General features: G+C 35.6%; 2 protein-coding genes across 2 annotated transcripts; both read left to right on the forward strand.

Moving 5' to 3' along the window:
* The first annotated feature begins 4,277 nt into the window (after window positions 1-4,277).
* LOC113045591 (tubulin tyrosine ligase-like family, member 10) lies at window positions 4,278-13,369 on the forward strand. Its single transcript, XM_026206036.1, has 12 exons — window positions 4,278-5,054; window positions 5,432-5,729; window positions 6,680-6,785; window positions 7,045-7,163; window positions 7,249-7,369; window positions 7,471-7,547; window positions 8,995-9,181; window positions 9,554-9,725; window positions 9,820-9,960; window positions 10,350-10,466; window positions 11,780-11,873; window positions 12,142-13,369. The coding sequence occupies exons 2-12, from the start codon at window positions 5,447-5,449 to the stop codon at window positions 12,876-12,878; spliced, it is 2,154 nt and encodes a 717-aa protein (XP_026061821.1). The 5' UTR covers window positions 4,278-5,054; window positions 5,432-5,446; the 3' UTR covers window positions 12,879-13,369.
* Window positions 13,370-14,228: 859 nt separating this feature from the next.
* On the forward strand, window positions 14,229-21,727 carry LOC113045592 (uncharacterized). The gene is made up of 12 exons (XM_026206037.1): window positions 14,229-14,670; window positions 16,249-16,348; window positions 16,741-16,797; window positions 16,950-17,093; window positions 17,226-17,312; window positions 17,390-17,471; window positions 17,574-17,710; window positions 17,863-18,009; window positions 18,085-18,186; window positions 18,578-18,653; window positions 21,057-21,133; window positions 21,264-21,727. Exons 1-12 carry the CDS (start codon window positions 14,582-14,584, stop codon window positions 21,333-21,335), a joined length of 1,170 nt encoding a protein of 389 aa, XP_026061822.1. The 5' UTR covers window positions 14,229-14,581; the 3' UTR covers window positions 21,336-21,727.
* The last annotated feature ends 1,319 nt before the right edge of the window (window positions 21,728-23,046 follow it).

Raw genomic sequence — 23,046 nt, forward strand, 5'->3', positions numbered from 1 at the left:
TTGAGATCTCCCAAGACCCACAAATACAGGTCCTTCTCCAAAAATTAGCATATTGTGATAAAGTTCATTATTTTCCATAATGTACTGATAAAAATTAAACTTTCATATATTTTAGATTCATTGCACACCAACTGAAATATTTCAGGTCTTTTATTGTTTAAATACTGATGCTTTTGGCATACAGCTCATGAAAACCATAAATTCCTATCTCAAAAAAATAGCTTATTTCATCTGACCAATAAAAGTGTTTTTAATACAAAAAAGTCAACCTTTAAATAATTGTTCAGTTATGCACTCAATACTTGGTGGGGAATCCTTTTGCAGAAATGACTGCTTCAATGCGGCGTGGCATGGAGGCAATCAGCCTGTGGAGGCCCAGGATGCTTCGATAGCGGCCTTAAGCTCATCCAGAGTGTTTTGTCTTGCATCTCTTAACTTTCTCTTCACAATATCCCACAGATTCTCTATGGGGTTCAGGTCAGGAGAGTTGGTAGGCCAATTGAGCACAGTAATACCATGGTCAGTAAACCATTTACCAGTGTGAGCAGGTGCCAGGTCGTGCTGAAAAGTGAAATCTTCATCTCCATAAAGCTTTTCAACAGATGGAAACATGAAGTGCTCCCAAATCTCCTGATAACTAGCTGCATTGACCCCTGCCCTTGATAAAACACAGTGGACCAACACCAGCATCACTGACTGTGGGTACTTGACACTGGACTTCAGGCATTTTGGCATTTCCTTCTCCCCAGTCTTCCTCCAGACTCTGGCACCTTGATTTCCAAATGACATGCAAAATTAGCTTTCATCCGAAAAAAGTACTTTGGACCACTGATCAACAGTCCAGTGCTGCTTCTCTGTAGCCCATTTCCTGCACACGCCTGTGCACGGTGGCTCTGGATGTTTCTACTCCAGACTCAGTCCACAATCTTCCTCGGGGTCCGGTCACCTCTTCTCGTTGTGCAGCGTTTTTTGCCACACTTTTTCCTTCCCACAGACTTCCCACTGAGGTGCCTTGATACAGTACTCTGGGAACAGCCTATTCGTTCAGAAATTTCTTTCTGTGTCTTACCCTCTCGCTTGAGGGTGTCAATGATGGCCTTCTGGACAGCAGTCAGGTCTGCAGTCTTACCCATGATTGCGGTTTTGAGTAATGAACCAGGCTGGGAGTTTTTAAAAGCCTCAGGAATCTTTTGCAGGTGTTTAGAGTTAATTAGTTGATTCAGATGATTAGTTTAATAGCTCGTTTAGAGAACCTTTTCATGATATGCTAATTTTTTGAGATAGGAATTTGGGGTTTTCATGAGCTGTATGCCAAAATCATCAGTATTAAAACAATAAAACCCTGAAATATTTCAGTTGGTGTGCAATGAATCTAGAATATATGAAAGTTAAATTTTTATCATTAAATTACAGAAAATAATGAACTTCATCACAATATGCTAATATTTTGAGAAGGACCCTGTACTCACTTGAGTTGTTCCAAAAACTGTTTCTTGAGCTGGATTCTCCAAAACTCTGTTAATGTTCAGAGGTTAAAAAATTATCTTCTTGCATAGTAGTGGTTCATGGTCATCCCACAGAATGGGTATTCCTGATGGAAGTGTTTCTGTTATCTGATTAATTCTGTTGAAGACATAGTTCACCCCAAAAGATGATTTTGTCATAATTTACTCTCCCTCAATTTGTCCCAAACCTGTACGAGTTTCTTTCTTCTGTTGAACACAAAAGATATTTTAAGTGAAGTGACGTGACATTCAGCCAAGTATTAAAGAGTGTTGGTTAACGCATTTAAAGGTTGCAATTGACTTTGCATAGTATACTTTTTTTTTTTTTTTTTCCTATTATGGAAGTCAATGGCAACTTTCAACTATCTGTTAACCAACATTCATTAAAATATATTTTGTGTTCAACAGAAGAAAGAAATTCGTACAGATTTGGGACAACCCGGGGGGGCGAGTACATTATGACAACATCTTCTTTTTGGGTGAACTATCCCTTTAATATTGATGTAAGTGTTGCTTTTATATTTTTTTATGGTTTAATGTTGAGTGGGACTGCAAATGGCTGGTATGCACCAGGAACAAAGATGTCATTTCTCTTACGGCTATCGTATTTTACATGTAATCTACTTGAATACTAAGATGGATGAAATGTTTCATAAGGTTTAATCATTTCCCTTATGGCTACTTTACAGTTTTTAATTTTTGCAATCTACTGGAATATTAAAATGGATACAATGTTTCAAAGGTTGATTTTAGACTTTGTCTTATGTTTAATTGACAAATAAATTTTCAATAAAAAATGTGTTTCTTTCTTTATTTGGTTTTATTATATTAATTATAAAGGGTAAATGGTGTAAAAAAAAGAAAAAAGTGAATGCAGCATTTTGATAATTTATAGTCCAATATTAAGTTAAATTCACTTTTACATGTAGTAAACGTAGCACTTTTTTTTTGGTAAAATTTCATCCAATATTTCAATTATATCTACTCAATATTTTTTGTTTATTTTACATAGAATTACAGTTGTGGTGTTTTATAATTTTGATTATATCCAATTAATTTTATTTCTCATATAAAGTAATTCAGTTACTCAGATTTACTTAATTTTTTTACTGACAGTTACTCAATTTAAACAGTATATTTCATTGATTTCACAGCTTTAAAATTTACTCAATTTTTTTGAGTGTAAAAATGTTTCACCAAAAAAATTGAGTAAATAATAGTTAAACTTTTTACAGTGTAGTAATACTGATAGGGAACTCCCCGATTAGTTTGCAAAGGGTTTTTATCACAACTCCTAGCCACATATTCACGATTATTAAGAACTTTCTATGTTCAGCGATAGAAAACACAAAAGCCTTAGCGTTTTTTTTTTTAAATCTGTATCTGAATTTTGTTCCTGCGTTTTTTAAGATTACATTTTAAAGGGCTTTTTGTGCCTTATTTCATTAATGCTCCACTTGTACAAAATAATCTCGTCAGCTCTAATTTACTTCAGTAATATGCTAGTTAATCCAGTTCTGGTGACTGAGAAACAAGTAATTGTTGGCACAGCATGATGAGAAAAAAAGATGACATCACTCTTTCACCAACTGTTGAGGGCATAAAAATGCATTGTTTTTCCAGTCCACTCCTCCACACTCCATTGTATCTCAAACTTATGGTGAGTTTTAGAATATTCTTTAAAGAGTGCTCATTGGTTTAAACATAAATGATTCAACATTTCCTGGTTGGTGGCAATGATAAGGAATGGGTCAGTCCTCCAAAAAACAAATATACAGTGTGTCTTTCTCTCTCTCTCTCTTTCACACACATACACACACACACACACATACAGGCATACTCATAAGCAGATGGTGCGCCAGGGGAGTTACATGGCTGTAAAACAAACCTGTTTTCTTTGTCCACCTACACAGCACTCTGTACACAGCGTCGATCAGATTGCAGCCTACTGGCAAGGTGTGGCTGAAACCAGCAATGTACTAAGATACATAACTACAAGCCATATCTGACAACATGAAGCTACTGCATTAAGAGCTTGTGACCTGAAATAAAAGACGATCACAAACATATTCACGTGATACAAGATTCAATAGGGGTTTTTTTCTTTCTTTCTTTACTTTGTACAATTTAACTGGTTTGTACAAGATTATTAAACATAAGGAAATTAATTGAAATTAAAAATACAAATTTTATTAATTGACTCTCATAATGTAACCTATAAAGGCTTGCACAGGCAAACACCACTGACATTTTCGAGATGTATTTATCATCTGCGTTATTTGAGTATTTATTCTGCTAGCAAGTATATGTTTTTGAAATGGGTGGTGTAGAATCAGTGCTTTCCCTCCGTGAATTCCTATTCACACTGGATTAATTCTACCCATTGAGCAAGACCTGGACGAAACTATTGGGGTTGTGGGAGGGGGGAGTGTCAGGAGTGGGATTACAGTTAACTGCCACTGCCGTCTGGGTGTGTCTTCCAGAGTCAGCTGTTATAAAGAGCAGTCATTTTCACACTTTCTTGGAAACACCCTGAAATTTAGGATATGTGGGAAAAGACTAGCACCTCTGGAAATAAAACCTATAGAACAAATCTCTGTCTGCATTTACAGGACTTGAATATATACAGGTTCACATCTCTGTCTTCAATGCAAAATTCTTCACTTTTTCCAGGTCCGTGTAAATTTGTGAAGTTGATCGTGACGTTCTAACATTCATTTTATTGAGCTTCTATTCATTACTACTATTAATCATTACATCACCATGTGCAAATATAGATTGAATCCTTGTTTTTAGGAGTCTTATGCAGCACAATATTGTTAACACAATTAGAATGTGAATTCTGTTTAGCGTCTATCTTTCTTATTAGAGTAATTGCATAGAGACAGGTGTGTTTGGGTTTGATATTTATTAAGGGTTTGTTCTTTGTTTGATGGCTTTACCTTTCCTCATGATGACACAGAGATAAACAGGCAATAAATTAAACCCAGTGACTCAAAATTTGGAATAGGGCATTCATCGATTTAATGCTATAGAACGAAATAAGAAAAGAAGAACCAGTAAGGATTGAGTGTGCTTTGTTTTAACCAACAATATATCTAATTTCCCCATGGCTAGTATGTTTTACACTTAACTGAACACAATAGTTTAATAGAGATAAAACAAACGGTTTCAGTGCAGACTATTCATTGTGCTTGAAAATGCATTCTCACATTACTATAATGCCAAAACAGTGTTCTGTAGGACAATTAATAATGGATGGGAATCATTTCCTGGAGTGATTCTTTTGTTCTGAGATTCTAGCCTCCAGTAGTAGCTGTTGCTAAGACACCCATTTCCTAGGTAACAAGTAGTTGTTTACATTGGCTTGGCTAGTTTGGTGAGCATTGAGTTAGCATGCTCCAAAAGTCTTCTAAGTACATGGACTGAACAAACAATGATAGACTGCTATATCATACGAACAGCATAGCTGTGTCCAGAGGAAACAGGAACTTTTAAAAAGAGGAACAGAAGAAAAAAAAAACATATTTTGTTATCTCCAAAATCAGTGTAAGTTCATAAAAAATTGTATTTACTACATTCAAAGTATACAATTGCTGAATTTTTTGTCTTGGTTTGATAGTATATAATGTGTGTTAAAAGTACATGATGTCTTTAATTATGCATTTTTTTTTTAGTTGTAGTAATGATTTTAAAACATTTGACCATGATATTAGTTTATTGTTTTGGTAAAACAAGCTCAAAACATTTTTGATACTGCACTTTTAAGGTTATTTCCAGTGACCACAATAAATAACTTACCAAGCTGAAATGTAGCCATGCATATCTGATGTTGCTTTTTTTCTGGATCACTGGCTCTCCAGAGGTCAGTCGGGCAGCACTGGTGGAAAATCCTTTTTTTTTTCTGTCTCTCTCTCTCTCCATAGAGGGTTGTGACTGTGATGTCATGTGAGAGCTGGGTTGAGCCCCGTCAGCATGGAGGAGAGCCAGGTGCTGTACAGAGACAGGACACACAGCATGTCTTTGGAGTCTCACAGCAGACGATGGATGACCCGGGCCAATCAGACGAGAGGGAGAAGGGCAGCCCGCTGAATGCTGGGGTCGAGTTTGTGGTGCTGCAACATGGGAATGAAGCTGAAATGCAGATGGAGAAGAACAAGGAGACACGAAGCAGAAGGCGGGTCACTCAGAAGATACACAGAGTAAAACATGCAGATGGAGCAGGTGTGTAAGAGTATTTGTGTTGTTGTAGATGAAGAAACACTTGTGGAATAATGGGCACTTTACACATCAATGCATTGTTAAAATAGAGATAAGAACATGAGAAATGCAAAGTCTGTTTTAATGCAAAGTCTGTCCATTTATACAGTGAGTATTTGACTGATCTCAACATGGGTGCCCCCATGAGGCAAAAAGCTCTACTGATTTGACTATGTATATTATAAGTATAATTTATTTATTTATGTCTACAGCTTGTTTAATAAGGGAAAGATTACTGAGTGCACCAATAAAACAATGTAACCTGTAACTTGGAATATTATATATGGTCTTATAATTAATACATTTACACTTCATAAATACAAAGAAACTGCAATAATAAAAAATAAAATAAATTCTGCTTGTAAAATTTATTTTATGTTTGAAATGAATGTTTACAGTTATTTTAGTTATGATTTTTTAAATCATTATTATTATTATATTATTTGTAAAATCTTTTACGTTTAAGAAAAATTGTAAAAAGTAATAATGCTTCTGGTTAATAATTGACATCAAAACAATTGTCACTCATTTTAAAATACTGTAGTATTGGTAATATTGATACGTTTTAAAACTAAAATTCAACAGTAATTGTCAAATGACTTATTTAATCAGTACTGACTGTATTGGCTCACTGCCAGCAAACAAACTAGTCAACATGATACAGGGTTAAGTGTAGTCAGGCGTGTATTCATGGGTCAGGAAGAGGAGGTGAGATTAATTAAACACCTTCTCCGATCAGGTGTCTCCCACTAATGCAACTTTGATCGCCCCAGCAGACAACACGGTTTTTCCAAGGACAGTTTACAATTTTCCATCCAATATTTGTCTCAATATATAATGTAAAATACAGTACCTTTATTGTTTTATGTCATTATTTTTAAGTGAAGTTTACTTTGTATTGCTTGTGTGTACAGGATCAGTGAGTGTCTCATTTGTTGAGAGGGACAGAGACAAGCGGCCTGAAGACCCACGGGGCCCTGGACCCTTCTTCTACTTTGGGGGGAGCAATGGGGCCTCCATGTGAGTGAAAAAAAAAAAACTTTGACCAAGGTGTTTGGGGTGGGATATAGCTGATAGATAAGTGTTTTTAACACTGAGTTTTCTTTGATGTGTTAAAGTATTTGATTAAAGTATATGACACTGCAGTTTTGGTTCTTTGCAAGAGGTCCATGAGAGGAACATGAGAGATTTGGAGATTTGCCACTTTTTGATAATTTATCAAACCATTTTTAAAACCATTCAAACATGACATGATATCCTGGTCTGATCTGATATTTAGAGTTGTGTCATATTGTGAGAGTCGAGGCTGGCAGCGCATATATGACAAGACCAGGACGGACTACAAGCTGAAGTGGTGTGAAACGAAATCACCTGCTTCCTACTACAGCTTCAAAGCAGGTGATGTGTTTCGTTATGTCAAGTTCACAGCAATCATGAAAAAATTAATACAAATTCTACACACTGTCTATTTATTTTCATACAGGAGGCCAGTTGATTTACCAGATACCCAATAATAAGGTTCTGACCACTAAGATAGGTCTTCTGAACAGCCTAAGAGAGTATGACAGAGTCAGCAGCAAGGTCAACTATGGATGTGCAAACAGGTTATAAATGGAAAGACTTTCTGATAGTACCAGAGTATATTCTTCTTATTATTTTTATTTGATCACTGCATCTACATACAATATTTGTTTACATGTTGCAGGAGGATGCGGCTGGAGGATTTTTGTCCTGTCACTTTTCGAATGGATATGAAGGTTGAGAGGGAGGCTTTCTTTAATGGTACGACTACAGTACAGGTTAAATATACAGATAGATACAGATACCAGATTTTATTAAGATTTTGACAGAGGTCTCTTATACTCACTGTTTTAGATCAGATTTAGATTTAGATTTGTTTGGCTGAGCAGTGATTTGTGTGGCTAGCCAATGTACTAGATATCTCTTATACTGTACATAAAATGGAGTTCTTGTGGGGAGAAGTTTTTACTAAAGGTAGCAGTGTAGCAGTTTTTCAGGAGTGATGTTAGCATGTCATCCTTCCAACAATCTTAACCCAAGATACTGTCTGTGAGATCAGACCTTTATACCTGGTAACAAATGTGCTACAAACAATCCAATAACAGCCCACGGAGAGCCAATGATAGTGTTATATGGGCCATATGGGTCACACTTTTGTAAACACAAATACAGTCAACACAGTTGATAGCAAATACTCTGAGGAATAGTCACAATGTAAATGCATCTGACTAAAGATCACTGAAGTATACATAATCTTTAAAAACCAAAGCTACAGTTATTTGATCAAAAATACAGTAAAGTTGTAATTTACAATGTAGACCTTACAGAAAAACACTTTGTAAACATTGCCTGTAGCAAATTCATATATATATATATAAATATATATATATATTTTATTATTATTATTATTATTATTATTATTATTATTATTATTATTATTTTCTTTACCTTTAAGAAGTGTTAATTGAAGATGTATATGTGAAAAGGTGTAAGTATGTGTACTTGTTCTGTGGTTATAAAATGAGGAAATGACAATAAACATATTGAAAAAAACAAAGTTGTAATTTAAAATTTAAAGTAACTGCTTTCTATTTTTATTCATTTTATATTTTAAATAATGTATTGCTATGATGGCAAATATTAATTTTCAGTAGCCATTACCCCAGTTTTAAATGTCACATATATATGAATTTCTTTATATACACTATAAATTGGGGTTAGTACGGTTTTGTTGTTGTTTAATAAATAAATGAACTTTTATTTAGCGAGGATATGTTAAATTGATTAAAACTTAATAAAAAAATTAAAGTATCACTGGTTCCAAAACATTAATAAATAATAATAATAATATGCAACACAACTGTTTTCATCACTGATAATAAATCATCATGTTAGAATGATTTCTGAGGAATTGTGACACTGAAGACTGGAATAATGGGTACTGAAAAATCTGCTTCACCACCACAGGAATAAATTATATTTTAAAGTATATTACCATTAAAAAAAACTGTTATTTTGATTTGTAATAATATTTCACAAGATTGCTGTTTTTACTGTATTTTTTTGAGTCTTAATGAGTATAAGATACTTCTTATCCCAAAACTGCTGATCCCAAACTTTTGAACTGTAGTGTATATATATAAAATCCTAACTTTGGAAATAAACACAGTACTGCATCTAATAAATACAAAACTGATGTGGCCTTCAGGAATATGCGATGAGAAATCCAGCATGTGGATCTGCAAGCCCACAGGCCTTAACCAAGGCCGTGGTATTTTTCTACTGCGGACACCAGAAGACATCGCAGCATTCAGAGAACGACTGCAGAACACAATAGAGCAGCAGTCCAACAGGAAGTCACCTTTCAATGTGCCACAAGCTCGGATTGTTCAACAGTGAGTAAAGCGGACAATTTCAGTAGGTCACATGCTCTGATTATATGTTATCATACTGTGAATCACGGCTGTGGTGTCCTGTACGAATCCATGGCCATCGACACAGGCATCAATCAAACAGATCTTGATGTCCACATTCTAAACTTTCCATTCAGAAATCAGTCAGCATTACAAAACACGGTGGCTGTACCACAGAGTAAGTTAACAAGCGATCAGGTCATGGGCTAGTTTCTGTCACGCTATCAATATACTGAATGCTATTTATTAAATAATAAAAAAAGCTTGATGCATATTCACATTAATTTAATAATAATAATAAACGTTTAATCAGTACTAATGATTGTTTTTCTATTCTATTCTGATTCTTTTAAGGTACATCCAGAACCCTTTGCTACTAAAAGGACGGAAATTTGATGTGCGGTCATACTTTCTGATTGCTTCCACTTCGCCGTACATGGTGTTTTTTCGTCATGGTTACATCCGATTGACATGTAACCTTTATGACCCAAACTCTGACAATATAACAGCCCACCTGACCAATCAAGTAAGATTATGTGTATTTTAAACCTTCATTAATATTAAAATGTATATTGCTTGTATTCAGGCTTTAAGATACTACAATTTCGATTTTGTTTCAGTACATGCAAAAGAAAAATCCTCTCTACAGTCTGCTAAAAGAGGAAACCGTTTGGTCCATGGAGCGCTTCAATGTATTCATTAACGAGACTTACATGCTGCCAAAGGGGCTGCCTAAAGATTGGGCTCTGGGTCCTTTTGCAGTGAGCCTCATAATAGTTTTATATAATAAATTATTATCAAGAATAATTAACTGATAATACATGTTAATATTAATGTATCTTTAAAGTAATCATGAACAAATCTTTTTTACATGTAGATTTATTCAAATTACTTGAAAGGATGCAGCTATACCGTTGTCATGGTAACAACGGTTTTGGGAGTATATATTAAAAGGGAAGCTCATCAGATATGTTGAGAAAGATGAAACCAACTTGTAAAATAAAAATGTTAAATGTTAAATTAAGGGCAGTATATTATCTTGGAGCTCAAAACAGTAAAAAGTCGGTCAAATATGAACTCTAAAACAGACCTTTAATTTGATATTCAATAATTAAACTGCTTCTTAACTGGATGTTTCAATATTCCGCAGAAAAGGATGCAACATATTATCATGCAGTGCTTTCAAGCTGTCAAAGCCAAGCTGGACTGCAAACTTGGTTACTTTGACTTAATTGGTTGTGACTTCTTGATTGATGAGGATTTCAAGGTGAGACCCAAAAGAGAAATAAAAAAATAAAGTGTGTGTCTGTGTGTGTGTGTGTGTGTGTGTGTGTGTGTGTGTGTGTGTGTGTGTGTGTGTGTGTGTGTGTGTGTGTGTGTGTGTGTATGTATGTGTGTGTGTGTGTGTGTGTGTGTGTGTGTGTGTGTGTGTGTGTGTGTGTGTGTGTGCGTGTGTGTGTTTAAAGCCTGAAAGGCTTACAGAGTCAGACACAGCAGATTAGTTTTAGAATTATCCACCGGACGTGGTAAGACGCATTACAAATATAAACTCTTTATTTATCTTCTGTAATCTCCTTAGTTTCTTCATGACAATTATAATGCAGTTTTCTAATGCTGAAATGATTCTCTGCAAACATGATGTTCAGAGGCCAATTGTCCCCTATGGAGCATCCTTAATTCAGTCCCTGCCCAGCAGTTTCCAGGCAACCCATGTACTGTCAGTGTAAACATGCCTGTCCCCAGGCCAAGCAATTTCTGGTCTCCAGGTTACACGATCATTATGGATTCACACAACAACCAACAACATTTACACTGACGGTATAAACTCTATAGTACTGGACACATAAAACTATAACAGTACCTTACGAATCTTGCATTAGAAATATTCAGTACTTGCTTCACTGATATGTGTAAATGTGATTCACACTCTATTCTTGTCATATGTTTACACTGTCATCTCCAGAATGAGCACAAAAAGTAGTTTGATGTACATATTTGTAGTTTAGGCAAAATATAATTGTGCTTGATTACTGTAAAATAAATAGAGCAATTTGAGTTGCGTAAGAGTGCCATCTACTGGCGAAAGTCTATTGTAGGTTTTTTGTTGGTGAAGGCTGAATACACATGTATACGTATTGAAGGTCATATAGTTATTATTTGGTTTCTCTTTGTTTTATTGCATGCGATTAATGCATGGTTATTCAGCTCATTACCAGTTGTCATTACATTACACAGCAATTCAACTGGTTGTGCTCATGCATTGTTTTGGATGCATGCTGATTTTATTGTCAGTCGACATTAAATTGTTTGATAGTTACTCTGAACAGTTCAGATGTGTTTTGATGGCTATTTAGTAGTATGAGAGATTATGATAGATTGTATTTCATCAAAGTAACTCGACAAAAACGTAACTTTTATAAATGGTTATAATCATTTAGAAATTAAAAACTAAATGTTTAAATACTTATTAAATATTTATATTGTCAATTTGTGTCACTTGAAGAAAGAGCTCCTTTTATCGTTATCTTCATAGCTTGAGAAGTCACTTAAACTGAAGTGTGATGTGTTTATTTTGGGCAGGTCTGGTTGCTCGAGATGAATTGTAACCCTGCACTGCATACTAACTGTGAAGTACTGAAAGATGTGATACCACAGACAGTCACCGAGGCACTTGGTGAGTTAAGTAAATAATAGCTTTGTATGCATTACACAGATACATAAATATTCAGACAGTTAAACCACACTTTGATCAATTTTGTTTTATTGTATTTGTTCGTTTTAAATGTGATGCATCAACAGTGTGAAATGCGCCATTATAAACGAGATAAAAACTTTTTTGAATAATGCATGTATGAAAGTGTGAAAATGTGTTGCTTGTGATAGCATTTGATAGGATGAGGTGTGACAACCCTTTTTGTAGATGTGACATGCTTTCATTTCAGATCTTACTTTGGAAATCTTCCAAAAGTCTTGCTGTGGACTGAAACTGTTGCCGCTAAACAGTCAAAGAGACTTTCTATTGCTGTATAGTGGTGAGACTGTGACCATAACGAAACAGAGACACAAAACCACTGGACCTTTCTCGACCCTCCACTCAAAGAGCAGCTCCACCCACATTAACACCAACAAAACTGTTGCCACTGCAACACAAACAGGGAAATCGACCAATAGGGCCTGCAAACATTCTGAAACTCAAGCCAAATGTCTGGTCCCTTCCACCGCTGTCCTCTCTTCCTCTGATTCGTCCAATACCATCCCACCTTCAGAGCAGCCTGTGGAGTTACCAGTGAAACAACCTTCACCTATATCCCAGAAGCCTCTGACATCCAAAGCTCAAGAAACAAATCAGCTTCGACCACACCAGGCCAAAGCCGTGCGTTCTCGTGTTGTGCTTCAGCTCAGCAAGTGCACCTGGCAACATCCTGCAGTGATATCCAACCTCAGCGTGCCTCTGCAGCCAGTGAGAAGTGCAATCAGGTCACTGTCTACACCAGCCCTGAGCAAAGGCTCAAACTCCACACAAAGACTTGGAGCTCAAGGCCACCAAATAGACAAAATGGAGCACATGAGATGCAACCTAAAAACATCAAAGATTCATTTGGCTGAGCCATACTCCTTCCACACTGTAAGGACAGAAATGAAAGAGGCCAAAGTAAAGGAACAGGAAGGTGATAGATGACAAATGAGCAATGGTGTCATTGTTATTATAAGAGCTTTTTCTATGAATAATGAGAGTTTGCTTCTGGTTATGACTAATGATGTTGCTGATCACCAGAAGCATAATGTCCATTCAAATCGATACTCCTTCAAAGGTTGAACTTTTTAACGTTCCAAAAAAAATTCTTTGTACAAAAAAAATTGTTTTTTTCTTTTTTTGAATGTCACCCCCTTTTACACATCTATTTAATGTTCAATTTATTCACACCTTTCTCGTCTATTTTTTCCTTAGTTGCTCAAAACCATATGTGTTTTGCTTGGTTGCTCACCAAGGCTGCATTTCCCCCACAGAAATACATTAGAGCAGTAATGTGGAAACAAGTATTGTGAAAAAGGTTTACAGTTCAAAGTAAGGTCATCTAAACAGTAAATGTTATATATGACTGTTTTTTCCAGGATTCTCTGATGAATATAAAGTTCAAAAGAACATTTATACATGGCACAAAAACATTTATAAGGGTATTTCTTTAAAAAAATATGAAATATTTATATATATATATATATATATATATATATATATATATACACATATATATATATATGTGTATATATATATATATGTGTATATATATATATATATATATATATATAAATATTTCATCTTTTTTTAAAGAAATACCCTTATAAATGTTTTTGTGCCATGTATAAATGTTATATATTATAACATAATATAATATATAACATAATATATAACATAATATACATATATTATGTTTAATGTTGCAATTTGAACCTGGGTTTTCTGGCATACTAAATTTAATAAAAAAACATATGTTTTTGAAGAGAACTGCTGAGCTGCTTTTTTGTTCCTTTATTTATTTTTTATTTTTTTATTTCTTATCTCACAAAGAATCAGACATGATGCTCTTACTCACCACCTTATTTTTTTCCATCAAATTACCATTACTTCTTCAATGAAGTTTTGAAGTTATTTTCAATGTTCTCTTTGAGTGAAGATTAGACAACCACCATTTTTTTTTTTTTTTTTTTGTCTGTGGTATTTCAGCCACAGAACCCTCCTTCTTCCTCCATCTGTGACACATGCGACAAAACAAACACCAGATTAGACCTCTGTGCATGCTAACACGCTCTTCATTACCAGTAAACATATGTCTCTAACTCACCTGTGGCTTTTTTGTTGTGACTACTTTTTGCCTACTTTTGTGTGTTGACTTCATGAGGTGTAATCATCTTAAATGGGATTTGCTTTATTGATGCTGCTTGCAACCCCCATGTGCACAATCAAAGTAAAAAAACAACAACAACAAGTAACTGTTCAGTGCTTTCAAGCTCACTCACAAATGAAACTGAGTGAGGTGAGGAAGTTGTGCTGGCTGCTGCTGCGTCACCACTGATACCAACCGGAAGAAATACAACAGTATTTGTGTATAACTGCTGTCCTTGAAAGTTTCATACACCTCTCTGGATCCTCTTCAATTGTTCAACTTTGTCGACTTCTGTCCAATGTTTTTTTTTTTCTTTTTTTTTGTCTTTTACTGCAAGAAACTTCATTTAGGCTTCTGTGCATCTCATTCTTGAACCCTACTTATAGACCGGTGGGGTGTGGGGATTGTGGGGGTGACCAGATGGCCCTAAGTGTGTAATTTAGAGGAGAAGCCATTGGAAACGTGTTTGTGGAAAAGAGAGGTAAGGTGCAGACAAGCTATGGGATGCTGCAGTGTGACCCAGAGGCATACAGGGATTGATGAAGTGGGCCCAGATGAGATCGAACTCCTGGAAATCAGCAATGGAGGGTAAGAGTTCGAATGCTGTATGATTGTTTCTTTGCAAATACAGTTAAGTTGGAAACCAGGCTCTTAGACAGATGGAAAATACTTAGTAGCGTAACTTCCTCTATTTAGTGTAGTAGGTAATGTTTGATAACATTTCGAAAACCGCAAGAAAGAAAGAGATGAGTAGGTCAGTTGTTCATAATCATGTGCATGTTAAAATAGAAGCAGCGGTCCACTGGCATTGTCAATTATATCTGCTGGCTATATTTTAAGAGCAATGCTCTTTATAGTGGAAAACCATGTGACTGTTTCAGTTTCAGCCAAGCCATTTCTAACTGCAAATTCTTACATCAAACGGTTCTGCTTCAGTTCTGTTCGTCTGAAATGGATCTGATGTAACTGTGTGAAACGTCTTGAGTTTGAGTTGTTTTAAGCCACTCACAATGGTGGTGTTTACTGTGGATGAACAGCAGACTCGCAGCTACAGATCTCATTAGGGCTTCTCATACACCAAATGAGGCAGAACTAATGCAACTAGTATAGCTAATTAAAGAAGCCAAGTGTGTTTGAGCAGTCTGTTGTCTTACTCCAAGCTGGAAGCCTCAATCCTCTCATTAGGTGACTGTAGGGATTAGAGTGGGAGTTGATCAGAGCTCATAAGCTTTATGTGGCCAAACTAGCAGAAAAACGGGGATCAGACAACGGCCAGTCTGGGGAAATATACACGGTTGTTAATATGCAGATACTGCATCGGGGTGAAAACATTGTCTTTTTGAGTTATAATCAGGTTAAATCTCTCATTATGTGGACAACGGTCTTGCAATATACCTGTTTTGTGGATGTATTTTAAAGAGTCAGGCACAATAAGGGTCAGATGGTGGGAGGGTGTCTGCTAGTCATTCACCACCCATAGTAAGCAGCTTATGTCTGGGCACTTCCCCAGAAAGCAGCATGGGTAAATCAGCGGGAACAGGGGGTCTGGGGATGTAATGAGTGATATTTAGGGAACAAACCTCACACAGAGTGTTTGTTAAAGTGTGATGACAACACAGTGGCTTCAGGCTGACTATAGGCTGATAATTTGATATATATGGTGTCCAAATGGATATGGTTTCCCAGATTCGGATCATCTTAATGGTTATTTTTACTAAAGGAAAACTATACAAATGGTAAAATATAGAAAACTGAGGCTGTCACATTAAGGAGATTTGTCTTTCCGAAACTTACAAATTACTTTTACTGGTATGACCCAGTCTTGATATTAGTATTATAAACTAATGTCTTTTATATTTTACCACATGAAGCAAATATATACAATTAATAATAAAATAAATGTAAATACATAAAAATATATCATTGTTTTGTGTTATTGCCATGGTTCAAAAAAATTCTAGCAAACTTAATTTTAAAGTGCATTAGCATTCACTTGCTAACCAGTCAAACATGATTCTTGGATTAAACAGCCATGGCCGAAATTCTCTTCCGCTAAATCAATCACACTGTGCAGAGGACAACAATTTGCATTCCATTTCTTAAATCCTCGTCTGTTATGCTGCAAGATAAAGTGATTTGACAGTGTTTAGCCATCTGTTGTTTTAGGATCTGGAATCTTGCTGAAAGCAGGCTCCAGATTTCCACAAGGAATGGCACAGATGAAGGTCGTCCTCGCTGTCCCACTGTGAGGCACCTGAAGCAGGAGGTAAGCCAGTAAACAGGAAGTGGCAAAGGAAATAGCTGTTTCCACAGAAGATATTAACAAAGAGAAATAGAAAACAAAAGAAAGCATGTGTGTATGTAAACAGTTGCCAAAAAAAAAGCAAATTTTGACACTTAAAAATCTATTAATGTTTCTGAATTATATCAAATTATCAAACCTGCTGGCAGTTATTTGAAAGAAATGGTGTGCAGATGCCACCTGGTTTTATATTTTAAATCAGGCAATAACAGTCTGACAGGTTTGGCTTAAATGCATTAACTAAACTTTTTGGGGCCACTGTGTTCACACACATCTACAGTAGATTAAAACAATGTCTGCACTAAATAAGAGTTTTATCAACTTTATCTGCTTTCTACATCTGTGTCTTGTGTAAGAATCCAGAACCTGTCTCTGTGACTGTGACGGACACAACAAAACGCAACAATTCACAAGTATGTCTTCATCAGTTTAAAAAATAAAGGAACAACGATACAATGATACAAAAAAAATTCAATCATCAGTTGTGCATTTATCAACATGATATGCTCTTCATTTACTGTAACATAAAGTAGAGTGATATTTTATTTGTATTCCTGTTTGTCAGCTGGTGCTTTGGGGCTTGACAAAAAATGAACTCCATCATAGGCTATACACTCAACCAATCAGAGGATGGGAAGGACAGGCACCACACACCTATGGAGACATTATCCACTCCTCTTCAGTGTATTTACACAGTGGATACACAAAGGTAACAATTCAGCTGAATTGTTTCATACCACACTTTTCATGTGTCAAACTGAGTCAAATTGTTATTTTTTAATCCATATGTCCAAACTAATTGAGTAACTGTAATTTGTGTACATTATTATTCCGTCTGCAGGCTATGAGTGAAAGATATCTGGTTTTATTTTCCTTCCATTTGTTAATCCTCGCATTGGACAGCTCTAATCATGATTTTATTTATGAGGTAAGACTCTTATAAGTATTAGCAAATACTTAATTGCATGAGCTCCACTCTAAACTGTGATCTATGTTTCATCACAGGGCATTCTTCCTCTCTCAGCCATTGAGGTGCGTCTGATCTCACAGCAGGACCACAGTTCTCAACATATGTTTGAGATCAGCGGTAAGAGCCCATATATATATATATATATATATATATATATATATCACTAAATATGAAAATGTTGAGGTCAGAGAATGCAGATTAATTTACGACATACTCTAGGGCCTATGGTGGACTCAAAGATCTTCCTTTGTGCTACTGCTGCTGAAACCAAAACCTGGATGGAAAATATCGAGGACAGGAGATACAAATCCCTAAGGCAACAGCTGAGCCCGTCCCATAGCACGCTCTCATACCTGGTACTCAGTCTTGTACTATATAACTGAAATATATATCTTATATAGAACTCATAAAACATTGACAAATTAAATTGAATCAATCAAGCATTGGTTATTTTTGCCCAGAGAAGGATCTTTATTATTGCTTATACATTTTATTTTCACTGTTCCAGGTGCCATGTAATGAAAACTGGAAGAGGGAGGAGCTTAAAAGGTACTTACTGCGGTCTCCCATCTTGGAATGGGAGGGGAAGCCCATTCAGCACATGGGCTATCCAAGATACATTTCACTGGTGCACATCACCAACATATACACACAGGTAAGAGTATAGACTATAAATAGAGAGTTGTGTCCATGTAATTCATGATGGTAACAGACCTCTTTCAAACAACAGGACCGGCGTTTGCATGAACCTCAGGAGCGTTTGCTTGTGCTCTTCCCATGTGACCTCCTCGTTCTGTCTCTAGACTGTCATCATATACGTGTGAAATATGAGGTAAGCTGATTTTGCTGACTAAACAATGAGCTCTGCAGAACACTGCATTATCAGCAGTATGTCTGCTAGTGTGAACCATTAAAATGTAGCCAATTTGGCAGCCTCACATGGTGAACCCTATTTGATTGAAAAGTAAGCTTCATTAAAAAGTCACTGACAAAGTGCTGACAGTGGGGTATAAACATACTGTTCCTTTAAAAATGAAGTGAGTAATATTAATGTATCAAGTGCATTTTAAGACATTTTCATGAAAGACCTTCTGGCCAGAATAATTATTATTTGACCTCAATTTTAGTTAAAATTAAACCAAATTTCTATTCAAAATAGAATACTATTCACATGTTTATACAGCATGACAACACTAACTGAGTTGTATCATTTTATACTAAAGGGTCGTCTGCCACTTAAGAGCATTAAAGCCATGGAAAAATCTGCACTACCTGGCAGACTGGAGTTTGAACTCAAGGGTAAGTATCTTTTCTGAACAGGTGTACTTTTATTATGCCTTATATATTACTGATATAATTCCAAAACAACCCTTGTCAAAAAGAATTGTGCTCAGTTGCATTTAATGTGCACTTGTAATACCTCAAATCTTAAATGTATATAAAACAAAGAAGAAAAATATTTGCAGAAAATATAATTTCATAGCACACATTCAAATTAATCATTTACCTTTAAAGTATATGTTATACAATTATGTTTTGTCCTCTTCTTTGTCCTGCTTTAAAGACGTTTGATGTGATGACTAATTAGCATTCGGCAGTAACCATATTTCAGAGGCAAGATGAAATTTCATGAAAAGACGTAGTGCAAAATATGATTTTTCAAAGTTATTACATCACCAAAAAGCACTTTTAACTGCATATAAATACAAATGAAAACTATAATACATGTTCATTTAAATGCATTTAACATATCTGCTTTTATTGCATTAAGTGTCCAAAAACATTATGCAGTTTGCACTTGCATTTGTGACATTTTAGACAACTACATGTCAGCTAACTCTTATTAGAGCATTTGTAGACTGTCAGGTTAAGGTTAGTAGAATAAGTTGCCATATTTGCAAAGTTACTTATAGTCAGTAAAACATCTGTTGAGCAACCATCAATATAGTAAAGTGTTAACAGTTATTAAGCAAACAGTCTACAAATACTCTAATTACTGTTAGCTGACATGTAGTTGCAAAGTTATTTATTGGTAGTTGAATGTCTAAAGTAGACTATCAAATTAAAGTGTTACCATAATATCTGGACAAAACCTCTAATTTGTATATAAATGAATATGCATAAAATGTAAATGCTTGAAGCAAGTAATTCTAAACAAAGATCTTTGTAAAGAGACTGATTCACTTCTGTTTGGGCCTCCACATACAGCTATGTATACTGTCACACTGTGCTAGCATTCTATACATAACACACTGCACTTCAGTGGAGGATGTGGTAGTGTACTTTACTTTCTTTTAGGCACATATCTGTGCTATGTTTAACTGTCATATCAGTCATTTCACTATATGAATTGCAATGAGAAACAAAGAAATAACTCTTGCATAACACCTAACCATTGGTCTCACTCATTAGTTTGTTGGAGGTATATTAGGATATTTGATATATTATGATATATCTATCTATCTATCTATCTATCTATCTATCTATCTATCTATCTATCTATATATATATATATATATATATATATATATATATATATATATATATATATATATATACAGTGGGGATCGAAAGTTTGGGCACCCTTTGCAGAATCTTTGAAAATATGAGTGATTTTCAAAAAATAAGAGAGATCATACTAAATGCATGTTATATTTTATTTAGTACTGTCCTGAGTAAGATGTGGTCACCTGATGATCCTCGACTGTCTTTCTGTTTTGTGATGGTTGTGCATGTTTGTTCTGAACAGTTAAACTGAGCAGCGTTCTTCAGAAAAATCTTTAAGGTCCTACAGATTCTTCAGTTTTCCAGCATCTTTGCATATTTGAACCCTTTCCAGCAGTGACTTTATGATTTTGAGATGCATCTTTTCACACTAAGGACAATTGAGGGACTCAAACACAACTATTTAAAAAGATTCAAACATTCACTGATGCTCCAGAAGGAAACAAGATGCATTAAGAGCTGGGGGGTGAAAACTTTTGAACATGATGAAGATGGCCAAATTTGTCTTATTTTGTTGAAATATAATTTATTACCATTTAGTTCTGCCCTTCGTTAGCAACAGAAGATACTTGTATGTTTCCCGGTACACAAATTATGTACAATTTACCTTGATCTTCAAATTCCAAAAGTTTTCACCCCCCAGCTCTTTGTCTTGTGGACTAAATGTTAATATCTTTTATGTACAATATCTTACTCAGGACAGTACTAAATAAAAAATAACACGCATTTAGTATGATCTCTCTTATTTTTTGAAAATTACTCATATTTTCACAGATTCTGCAAGGGGTGCCCAAACTTTCGATCCCCACTGTATATATATATATATATATATATAAAAGCCAAAGTTGGATACATTTCATATTTTGAAATAAGAGTCAGAAATCAAGTGATCTGGTAGTCATAGATGCTTGTGACTCAGCTTCAGAATAGAGCCATGTGATGATAAGCCTGGCTTCTCAGTGTCTTCCTCTTATCACTTGAAACTGTTTAAGAGTTATGGAAATATCTTGCGAATGCCCTTTTTAAATAAAAAATATGGGAACTATGATTCATGTGGCTTTATTGCTTCTTCTGATCAACATTCTGATACATTTAAAGCCATGTACTTTACAGTACCAGTGTCACGCCACGCCAGGTCTGTTTTCTAAACTGTTGTTTTCTAATCTTTATGCTGATCTAGAGTGATGTATTTTCCAGGTGAATTGATGGAGCCTCTGCTTGTCTCCTGTACCTCCCCTGAGGACTATCAAAGCTGGATCTTCCAGTTACAACAGGCAAGCGTGCAGTTGTTGTATTTTAGCTAATGACCATTATAGCAAAACAAATAACTTCAGTGTAAATAGTCATACATCCTAAACATACTGATACAATACATTTGAAGATTTCTTTCTCCCTCTGCCACAGCCTGATAATCTGCCAGATTCATTGCCACATCATACCCCTCCACCTCTGATACCGAAGAAGCGCAGAAGCTGAGGATGATGTGACAGATGGAAATTAAAATGGCTGTGAACTCCATATACTGTGCCGAATGAAAGCTGCTGTTTACAAATGAACAGTACTGTTGCATTTTACTCCTAAGTAACAAACCTCTTCACTGCTTGTGAGGAAGGATCTTCAATAGCTAGGAAATGTGCAGGTTTAGATAGTAACTATTACAGTATGCTCCATAAATATCTGTTTTGAGGTAGGGAACAGGCCTCAAATGCATGCACACATACAGTAAGTACAATGTATACAATTAATACAAATGTATAAATGTGACGTAATACATTGTTTTAATTAGTACTTAATTCCAGGGTCTCATATATCTGAGCTAAAGAATCTTTCTTCTTCTTCTCCAAATACATCAAACAAAGTTCAAGTGATTCAATGAGTTATTTGTAATGACTTCGTTTCAGACAATGGGACAGAACAGACAGAAGGGGGCGCATCCACAGTGAAATCATATCCACCTTTTTCTTCAACTCGGAAGTATAGCGGGTGTGACTTCCGGTTCATTAGCCGCTATCTAGGTGAATAACGAGGAGAATAACAACGTGCTGCAAACGGTAAAAATGTTAACACTACAAACCAATGTGATCATAATTAAGATAATATATAAAAATAATCTGAAGAGACGCCAACTTTCAATATCAAGCAGATGAGACCGGAATTTACAAATGGCCGTGCCCATTTTTACTACAAGAAAAAGGTGGATAGGTGTAAGTTTCTTTTTATTCTTTGTTAAATCGTTTCATTGCGGTTTATACAAGCTAGGTTCTATGAAAGATTTTAAGATAGATACAGAAGACAACCAGGTATATAAATAGAATGGGTTATCGACCCTGAGATGTGTTGTTCCTCTGGCCTGAGAGGCTTTCTGTGTAGTTGCATGTTACCGTCAGCAGATGGCAGATGGTGTTAAGTGTTTTTAAAAATGGACGAGAAAGGAGAGAAAATGATTGGTGACAATTGGTGGACATGCACTATGCCAGACTCTAAAAATATGGTTATATGGAGTTATGAATTTAGGCCTTATATGATCAACTCTAAAGTAGGGATCCTTAGGACACAGTAGCAGTGCAAATTCTGAAATTTCATTTCGATACACCGATACATTGAGAAGATTCAGCATTATAATTTTAGCCGCTGACACTGGTAGTGTGTTATTTCCAAAAATGTCCCTTAAGACTGGACATTGGACTCATTAAAGGTCAGTGGGGGGAAAAAAACACTCCAGGCAAGATGGCCTGGCGGATAATTATTTGCCATTTTAACATCTGCCAGTAAAAAAGCACTCACAAGGCATTGGTTGCTATTGTTGCTTCAACAATATGAACGAAAAAAAAAAGTTGTTACCACTACGGTTTCAATTGCTAAAAAAAAAACTATAGATAGATACAGTAACTAATAATTGCTGCAACTCTGTAGCAGAAGTAACTTTAACCTGCATGAATGGATTTGCTACTTCGCTACTACAATACTACAATTTTAATAACAGTGCATTATATAAAATTGATACGAAATGTTTCACTGTGATACATGGCTTTAATTAGAAATGCATTCCTGGGCCTCTGCAGCCGTCTCTTATCTGTCTCTAACTGCAGCTCCTTTTCAGCAGTCTTTCACCTCTGATTTACAGCAGTTGGAAACCATTCAAGGTTCTTAAGAACAGCTGTGACAAAGAACTATTCTGTTTACCTGC

The sequence above is a fragment of the Carassius auratus genome, chromosome 27, assembly GCF_003368295.1.
Source record: "Carassius auratus strain Wakin chromosome 27, ASM336829v1, whole genome shotgun sequence".
Classification (NCBI taxonomy): Eukaryota; Metazoa; Chordata; class Actinopteri; order Cypriniformes; family Cyprinidae; genus Carassius; species Carassius auratus.